At 33.5% G+C, this 9,528-nt stretch overlaps 2 protein-coding genes across 3 annotated transcripts; one reads left to right on the forward strand and one right to left on the reverse strand.

Annotated features, from left to right (window-relative positions):
* Positions 1-627: 627 nt before the first annotated feature.
* Positions 628-4,804, reverse strand: LOC115723321 (uncharacterized). 2 transcript variants are annotated; one of them, XR_009684275.1, is made up of 13 exons: positions 4,445-4,804; positions 4,279-4,365; positions 3,741-3,839; positions 3,136-3,231; positions 2,989-3,054; positions 2,789-2,879; positions 2,533-2,600; positions 2,385-2,450; positions 2,086-2,136; positions 1,785-1,849; positions 1,340-1,424; positions 755-780; positions 628-706 (listed from the first exon to the last, which is right to left on the reverse strand). XR_009684275.1 is itself a non-coding variant. In XM_030652756.2 (12 exons), the coding sequence occupies exons 1-11, from the start codon at positions 4,685-4,687 to the stop codon at positions 1,367-1,369; spliced, it is 990 nt and encodes a 329-aa protein (XP_030508616.2). In that variant the 5' UTR covers positions 4,688-4,804; the 3' UTR covers positions 628-780; positions 1,340-1,366. The 2 variants fall into 2 exon arrangements, 1 of the variants encoding a protein (XP_030508616.2); XM_030652756.2 differs by having other exon boundaries at positions 628-780.
* Positions 4,805-5,171: 367 nt separating this feature from the next.
* Positions 5,172-8,724, forward strand: LOC115721911 (pentatricopeptide repeat-containing protein At3g12770). Its single transcript, XM_030651014.2, has 2 exons — positions 5,172-8,191; positions 8,294-8,724. The coding sequence occupies exon 1, from the start codon at positions 5,660-5,662 to the stop codon at positions 8,081-8,083; it is 2,424 nt and encodes an 807-aa protein (XP_030506874.2). The 5' UTR covers positions 5,172-5,659; the 3' UTR covers positions 8,084-8,191; positions 8,294-8,724.
* Positions 8,725-9,528: the final 804 nt, after the last annotated feature.

Here is a 9,528-nt window from a genome sequence, read left to right on the forward strand (position 1 = left end):
AGAAGTCACCTTACCTCATCTCCACTGTTTTCTCAATTATATATACGTAAACATTAAGTATTTATTTAATTATTTTTTAAAAAAATAAATTTAAAATTTATTATTATTTACACATAATACATAGAAATACAAAATATATAGAAAATATATTCAAATATAAAATGGATGATATTTACACTTAATATATAGAAATACAAAATATATAAAAAAAAAATATACTAAAATACAAAATGGATGATATAACTTTTTTTTCTTAAATGCAAAGAGATGATAGTTAGAATATTATGGGTTTGTCATTATTTTTACATTAGCTTATTTATTTTTCATGACTTTTTTTTTTTTAAAAAAAAAAATAAATTTATAAAAGTATTGTGATACATGAAATTTTTTGTGCTTAATAAAGACTATTTTCTAAAGAATACTAATAGATATCGAATGTTACAAAATTAATGTGCAAAATTAATGCAACACATATGCTCTTATTTTATTTTGTTGGAGAAAATGTCAAGCTCTTAAAAATTAAGAAAAATAGAATAAAAAATGTAGGGAATGCCACTTTTTGGTGCTTTATATTGATATTGATGATTGATGATAAGAAAAAGAATGCTACTTCTAGTTCTACTACTCTTTTTCAGAAAGAAAAATAGAGTTTTATATACAGTAATTCTTACGTAATTTGCATTGACAATTTGGGCAGAACATATTAATTCATCAAACATACACAATTCCTTTCTTTCCCACCACATTTCTATTTATTCATACATCTAGTTCTCCAATATCCTGCAAAGAAAATCGAATAGAAAAATTAATATAAACAAAAATCTTTTTGTTTTCTAAAAATGTTAAAACTAGACTTTTACCAAAATATTTTATCAGACTTGGAGTTCCTCAACTTTTTCTTCAGCAAACTTGCTTCTAAGAAAAAGTTGAAGAACTCAAATTCCAATAAAAGTTGATTAATTTTACATACAAACGAAAACCCTTCTAATAAAAATAAAAGTTTCAGAGTGAATAAAAATGTCTGATATGTTCTGAAATTTTAATCTTTGCATAAAGAGTATTCTTCTATATGATAAGAACAAAAAATGAAGAGCAGTGTCCTATGGTATTGGTACAATCATCTTTACAAACAAATTTTTATCTAAATACAACATAGTGAGTAACCTTACATTTATTCCCCATTTATGTATATACCATCTCAGATCTTAAACTCTTGGTTTTGACAAGCCACAAAAACATTTTCACACACACAAATGCTAGTAAGATGAGGTTAAAATGTACACAATTGAACGAAAATATCTAGACGTAAAATGATCACTAGAGGTTCAGATTAGCATACCTTTTAGATCTTCAATTCTGTTATAGATTAATCAACTTGAGGTTTAGCAGCACGTAGCATTTCGACTATAAGGGTCTTCACGTCCCTGAAAATATACCAGATCAACATGTTTAACATGAAATGAAATAATAAATGGCCGTCGGAACATTAAAAATACAATCAAAAGATAAGTCATTTGCCATGATCTCTCTTTTCTTTTCCTTTTCTTGGGTGGACCAACCAAATCAGATTCAAAATCTATTAGATTCTTTGAAAATCTATTTTCATTTTTCATTTTGTAAATATATGGACTATGATTTTGTTTATATATCAATTTAATAAGGCAAGAGAATAAGGAAACTTCAATGACAGCAACACTGAAATTCTAAATTTATAATTTAAACTGTTGTTGCTTAATGTGATATAACACTTAGGGGGGAGATAGTCATTGTTAAAGAAGACTCACTTCCGATCCTCTGCACGTCTCGGGAAAGGAATTCGAAGCTTGAAAGTATTTCCTTGATAACCCGCCTAAATTAAATATAAATATAAAAGATTATAACTGTTTGCCATCAACAGGAAAGAGAAAATACATTTGTCATTTTCTTATAAAAACCCTCACAAACTGATGAAGAGATGACACTCGAAATGGGGAAACAGAAAATTGTAGGGTACTTGATAATAAGCTTTATGCAATTAAAAGAAGACAAATGATTTATAAGTTTGAAAAAGGAAATCTGGAACACATGGCTAACACTCAAAAATACCTTAACATTGAAACCAAGGCTATCCAAGTCCAGCATGTAAGCAAAGTCAACCTGTGAAACATCAAAATTCAACTTTCATGTATATCCAATTTAGTCATGTATTTTATTTCCTTTATTTTTATTATTTCAACAAATCTAGGAACATAATTGTTACATGCTAGGGATGTGCCTAATTTGACTAAGTAATAGACTCTCACTTCGATGAGGAATATACATTCCACATGAATTTTCATAGCTTATAAACAGAGGAAAGAGGGGAAAAGAATCTCCTTCAAATTTAATTGCATATATCTCATTACCGGAATAGATGTTGAATGTTGCACAATGACTTTTGTGTCATCTTCATGATCCTTGTTCATGTGAGTCTAGCAAAAGATGATTTTTAATTTAAATCACTAAAATCAGTACAAGAATATGTCACAATTTATAAAGAGTAATAAGTAATACCACAACAGGCTTAGAAAACTGAGCAATTGAATCAACTTTTGCATCTTTATACTCCTCACTGCTAAACTCTGAAATCAAATTTAAGAAATATAATATGAAGATAAATAACAGAACTCATAGTAGGTGCAGAGAACATAGAAGGTCAAGCGACAGTTGAGTGAAAGGGAAACGGTAATTAGAAACATGTGTTTCTTGTGTAATTTAAAAGAGTGGAAACTATGGCCAGTCCTTTCGTATGTAGTTATGATGTACGAACCTCCAGATCCTAGCAAAGCTGTTGCGACCCCGGACACATATCTCACAACTTTTGGTTGAATTCGCAGGAATTGGAAGTCCCCAAAGTCAACCTTCAGATGTGAGTAGTGATTTAGTGATTTGAATATACAAATTGTCACAACATATGCTATGGTGTGACAAAATGTTAATTTTTCTTGAGAATAAGGGAGCATAAGTTACCCAAAATGCATTGGGATGCCTAGCCAAATATGCACTGCGAACCGATGCTTGATCAATTTCAGAGACCTATTAAATTGTTGAGAATAGTCTTAGTCTTGCAATTCAAATAACTTGAGACAATAGCATCTTTATAAGTATAATACTTACAGGAATTGCATCACCATGCAGAGTAATCACTAAATCTGTCCTATCCTCAGGATCTCTAGCCACAAGCAATGAACACTTACCATTAGCTGCTAAGTCCTGTGGCAAAGAAGAAAATTAATTAAACTAAATAAAGTAAAAGAGCGAAAATTGTCAGGCAAAATGATCTTACTAAGTACTGGTATTACATATCACACAAATATTAACCATTTGCAGAGTGATTAATCTGAAATAGTGACCATAAGCAATCAACTTCAAATTGTGAAAGAAATTAATACATTCATGATTTTTATTTCACGCCAACATCCATATAAAAATTCAACAAAAGCTACAAGAAATTGCCCAGATATGAGAGATAAAATTTGAAGATTGGCAATATCCCAGCAACTAGGTTTACTTATCTACACACATCCATCGGGCGTCTATAGAATTAAGACTAGTGCCTTATCTTAAAAATCATATATTTAAGTGCAATTAGGATTACTCTTGTATAACAAATTTTGGTTAATAATCAGAACATTTCCTCTAACTATCCACAAATGCTTCAGGTGACTAAGAAAGTGAAACTAATCATCAAATAATCAGATATTCTAAGTGAGAAGTAGAACCTTTGAATGAAACGCCAAGCTGCTAACAGCTAAAATTGGAGACCCATCTGTGTCACATGCAAAGTCAACCATTGACCCTGATGGATAACCATCATGTTTCTGCATATCAAAGTAAAAAGTTAAGAACTTCAAGACAAAATCTACACATTTTCCAGGCAAAGAAGAAATCTTTAAAAGGAAATTGATGTGTTAAAACACCAAACCTCATGGGGGGAGCAAACAATGGAGCTAGCTACTGCCCTCATCATGAGTTAAAACCATATACTATAAAAGGGAAAATTCTGAAACTCTCATACTATGCTACCTATTTTATTGGATTAACAAGTATGAATGATGAGTAAAAAATTAGGATTTATATTAAGAAAAAATTAGATTTTATTTAATTTTGAATGATTAAAGTTCTATAATTCTATCAATTACAACATTATTAGTGATCGTATTCTCTCTTTCTCTAAATTCTATCTTCACTTTCTCAGAATCATTCAATTCCACTCTGTTCTTCTCTCCTCAAACCCAATCTTCAAAGAAATTACCAGACCTGCGAAATAGTAGAGAGCGTTCCACGCAAACTACGGTCAAGAACCGTACGAATCTCCTCAACCGGAGGTAACCGAGCAGCCTTTTCCTGCAATCAAATCAAATATAACCAAACTCATTTTCTCAGAATTCTGCTAATTAACTTTTGTCTTTTCGAAGAAACGTACCTGATGAGATTGAATCAACTGAAAGACATCGGTATCATCTTTATTGCCACCTTGAAATTTTGGCGCTGAAACAGTTTGATTGGAAGAAGCAGCAGCCATGGAAAAAAGACGAGATGGAGAAGAAGAAGAAGAGAAAAGGGAAAATGAGTTGGGTAGAGTGAGATGTGTGGTGGTAGAGGTAAGGTTGGGGTGGATGGTTAAAGAAGGGGAAGGAGTCGTCCATGGTCTCACCAATGACTTCATCGTCGTCTCTCTTGGCTTAGGGCTTAGCTTAGCTTAGCTTAGCTGACACACCAACACCAATGGAGGAAGGAACAGTCCAATGCTAAAAGCTAACGTGGTCGACCTTCTTTGCCTTTTCTTTGCCTTGCCTACATTTATCATTTATTATTACAATTTTTTTTTAACTTTTTATGAAAATTTGCTAAACTAACAAATAGGGAAATGTTAAAAGCAAACTAGGTGCTTAACACTCTGTCTTATGTGTCCAACTAATAATTTTTAGGGAGTATCGCTAGCAAATCGTAACGTTACATATGAGAAGGTGCACTCGTGGTGCTTAACACTCTCTTATGTGTCCAACTAATAATTTTTAAGGAGTATTGCTAGCCAATCGTAACGTAACATATGAGAAGGTGCTAAGCATTACTGGTGTCTAATAGCAACACTCCTAACAAATATTATAAAATTTACAAAATAACCAGATTGAGAAATGTTAAGGGCCAAAAACAATTGCCTACTTCCTGAGCAAATACAAGAGAAACCCAACTCTCTCACTCGAGTATTTCAAGAACACACCTTGAACAATACTCCTCACTCTGTTTCTTCACTCTCCAATCAGACTAATTACTTCTCTATCTCACTTAGTAATAGCTAACATGCCTTTATATATAGGCTTACATGAAAACGAAAAACAGAAGAGTAACAAACTTAACTACCCAAGCTCTTGAGAGTGTGAACATAACCGAAATAATTAACTGTCCAAGAAACTTGGAACTGAATGTAACAACCTGTTTCTTTATTTGGATTACCAGAAAACTACAAATTCCACCTTAATCCAAATAAAGCAGACATTCTGGAGTTTCACCTCTCTCTCTCTCTCTTTCTCTACTCCTTAGGAGGTAAGATTCCATTAACATATCATTACAAATTAGTTTCAAATATATCTCAACAATCACTCACAATTTGTTAGTTTGAACATATTTGTTTTCTCTCATGAATCGTTTTCATCATCAAATGTTTCTTCATATCCGTTACTATGGTACTGCTTCTATCACAATTCCCCAATTCCACCAATCTTCACCTGTTGTTAATAGATTTCTTTCTCTCTTACAAAGATGTGGAAGAACACTTGCTTCTATCAAAGCCATCCATGCACAGCTCATTACTCATAATATGTCCAAGTATCAGTATTTGTGTACAAAACTCATTGCTCTTTATTGTGATTTGGGTAGTTTGAGTGTTGCCCACAATGTGTTTGATCAATTTTCTCAACCAAAAACCATTTTGTGCAATGCTTTGATTAATGGGTATTTGAAAAATGAGCTGTATTTTGAGGCAATTGAGTTGTTTAAAATGATGGGGTTTTGTAATTTGAAGATAGATAGTTATACTTGTCATTTTGTGCTTAAGTCTTGTATTGGGTTGTCAGATTATGAATTGGGTTTGGAAGTTGTCAAATTTGCTGTTGATAAGAAAATTGGAAGGGAGAAGTTTTTGGGGACTGCAATAATTAATTTTTTGGTGAGGTTTGGTAAATTAGATGATGCAAGAAGGGTTTTTGATGGGATGATTGAAAGAGATGTTGTTTGTTGGAATTCTATGATTAGTGGTTATGTTCAAGCTGATCAGTTTAATGAAGCATTTTTTATGTTCTTTAAGATGAGGAATTGTGGTATTAACCCAAGTGCACTAACCATAGTTAGTTTGATTCAAGCTTGTGCTAGAAGTGGGAATTTAGAGCTTGGAAAATGTGTTCATGGTTGTGCCATTGAATTGGGTATGACAAATGATGTTTTGGTGGTTACCTCATTCATCAATATGTATAGTAATTTGGGTGAAATTGAGAGTGCTCACTTGGTGTTTGAGACAATGCCAAATAGAAATTTGGTCTCCTGGAATGCCATGATCTTGGGATTTGTTCAAAATGGTTTGGTGCTTGAATCTATTTCCTTGTTCAATAGACTAGTCACAAGTGGTTGCGGATTTGATTCACGAACCATAGTGAGCCTTCTTCAAGGTTGTTCTCAAATTGCTGATCTAAAATGTGGAAAAATCCTTCATGGTTGTATTTTCAGAAGGGGTATTGAATTGAATGTCATTTTGTCTACTGCAATTGTTGATCTCTATTCTAAATGTGGTGCCTTAAAGGAAGCAACTTTCGTCTTCGATAGAATGGAAAAGAGGAATGTCGTCACGTGGACTGCTATGCTTGTAGGATTGGCACAAAATGGGCTTGCAGAGGAAGCCCTGAAACTGTTTCATCAAATGCAAGTAGAGGGGGTTGTGGCCAATTCAGTAACTCTTGTTAGTTTAGTTCAATCTTGTGCTCACTTGGGTTGTTTGAGGAAAGGAAGAAGTGTTCATGCTCATTTGATTCGTTGTGGATATGTGTTCGATGTTGTTCACATGACAGCATTGATTGATATGTATGCAAAGTGTGGAAAAATCAGACCTGCTGAATTGATTTTTAATAAAGGTTCCATTTTTGAAGATGTTATTATATGGAACTCTATGATAACAGCTTATAGTATTCATGGTCATGGCGATAAAGCTGTTGAACTCTATCGAAAAATGATGGTTGAAGGAGTTGAGCCAAATGAAACCTCTTTTCTTGCTCTTTTAACTGCTTGTAGTCACTCAGGACTTGTGGAAGAGGGAATAAGATTATTTCATAGCATGGAAAGAGACCACAAAATCAGGCCTACCGATAAGCACTATGCGAGCTTTGTGGATCTTCTGAGCCGAGCAGGTCGTTTTGAAGAAGCTGAGACATTGGTCACACAAGTGCCTTTCGAACCTGGAAGTTCTATTCTTCAACCTTTGTTAAATGGATGTTTAACTCACAAGAACTTCGATTTGGGTTTACGAACAGCTGATAGATTACTTAGTTTAGACTCTCTAAATTCTGGGATTTATGTTGTCTTATCAAACATCTATGCCCAAGCAAAACAATGGGATGCAGTAAACCATGTTCGAAGCCTTATGAGAACACAAGGATTAAAGAAAACGCCAGGATATAGCTCGATCGAGGTAGAAAGTAAAGTTTATACATTTTTTGCAGCAGACGATTTGCATCCTAACTGGGCAGAGATTTCTGAGTATTTAGAGAATTTAAGATTAGAAGTAGAAGCATCTGGCTATGTGCCGGATACAAGTTGTGTTCTTCGCGATGTTGATGAGCCAATGAAGATTAAGCTGCTATGGGGCCATAGTGAGAGACTAGCTATTGCATTTGGACTCTTAAGCACACCAGCAGGAAGCTCAATTAGGATTACCAAGAACCTACGTGTTTGTAATGATTGTCATAATGTGACTAAATACATTTCCAAGATAGCCAGGAGGGAACTAATTGTTAGAGATGCCAATCGTTTTCATCACTTTGTCAATGGTGTTTGCTCTTGTAATGATTATTGGTAATAAGAAACAAGATTTGCCAACACATTGGAATATTGTTTTCTGTTGTTGAGTACTCTTATCATAAACAGCCAACAAAGATTTTAGAGACAAGAAATTGAAAAGGGACAGGTATGACAGTATACTATGATACTTAATTTCCTTAGTGTGAATATGTTTAATATTCTTTTTTTTCCTTGCAGCAATTTAATTAAAACTTGATTTATAATGTAGTAACTTGAAGCCTCTATTCCCGATTCCTCCCAATTCAACACGTACTGACTCTTTGCTAGGTTGAATCGATGTGGAAACGGCGTCGCATTGGGTGCAATCTCAGCCATTCTACCACTGTAAGGATTGAAAAGCAGAGCTGGATATTCTAACTCCACCATTTTCTAGTAGATTTCCTTTAGACAGGGCCGGCCCTTAAACAAACTGGGCCATAGGGAAAAAAAAATTTTTTGGCCCTTATGTTAGAAACAATGTGGTATTTTTCAAAATCAGTAAAAAAAATTGTATAATTTTAAAGAGGAAAAAAAAAAATTTGGGCCCCAGGACTGGGTGGGCCCTAGGCACAGGCCTAGCCCGCCTATGCCCAGGGCTGGGCCTGCCTTTAGACCATCTTTGGAAATCGGTTTCTTCAAATAATCAGATTTTCTTTTCAAGTGGACTAGCTTCTCTGGTTTTCGACGGAGCAAGTACTCTTCGGGAGTCCCCATTGGAATGTCGGAATAGAAAAAAATGGATTGGACCCAATTTGTTTCAATACAGTCATACTTTCTCAAATGATGTGGCATTATTTTAAATGATGTGGCATGCCATCTGGTGTCCAGTGTGCAAGATAACAGCAAGGTACCTACAGAATGTCTGAAAGTGTAACGGAAGGTATTTATGCCGCCAAAATTACAATTTAAGTATTAAATTACAACTGAAAGATAAACTTAAGTACTTATGCCGCAAATTACTCTTATTATTATTTTAAAAATAATGAATACATCATTGAATAAAAATAGAATGTTTGACAACTTAAAACCTAATAAACTAAGCATCTAAAGAGAAAGTGTTTAATCACCTAGGTTGTTTATTCATTCGAAGATCATGCACTGCTAATTTTTATGCAGTTACATTAGCTGCCCGAAGGTTTATATTTCTTAGTTACATAGTATGGGATATGTAAACCAAATTAGTTACTACAGTTAATGTAAATCATTAGAAAACTACAAGCTACTATTGCAGTTAATCTTTCTTTGTAAATCATTGATTAATTGTTATAAGGTTTCCAGATTCATAATTTAAATGTATCCATGTATTGATAAGTTCATCCTTCACCTATAATAATAATATACAGTAAGTCTAACAATAGAAAGATTCTTAGTTTCGTTGTGGGATATGTGCAATTTATATTAGGACAAAATTTGGGAAATTGGAAAAACAAAGGTGCTTTGCTTTATAACTTTTTCTTCTTCAAC

This window comes from Cannabis sativa, chromosome 9 (genome assembly GCF_029168945.1).
Source record: "Cannabis sativa cultivar Pink pepper isolate KNU-18-1 chromosome 9, ASM2916894v1, whole genome shotgun sequence".
Taxonomy (NCBI): domain Eukaryota; kingdom Viridiplantae; phylum Streptophyta; class Magnoliopsida; order Rosales; family Cannabaceae; genus Cannabis; species Cannabis sativa.

Excerpts from the sequence above, each read along its gene's own strand:
- LOC115723321 (XM_030652756.2), bottom strand. The coding sequence starts at position 4,687 with ATGAAGTCATTGGTGAGACCATGGACGACTCCTTCCCCTTCTTTAACC. Across the intron at positions 4,366-4,444 it reads AGTTGATTCAATCTCATCAG|GAAAAGGCTGCTCGGTTACC; the intron begins GTACGTTTCTTC and ends ATTTGATTGCAG. Across the intron at positions 3,055-3,135 it reads TGCATGGTGATGCAATTCCT|GTCTCTGAAATTGATCAAGC; the intron begins GTAAGTATTATA and ends ACAATTTAATAG.
- LOC115721911 (XM_030651014.2), top strand. The coding sequence starts at position 5,660 with ATGAATCGTTTTCATCATCAAATGTTTCTTCATATCCGTTACTATGGT.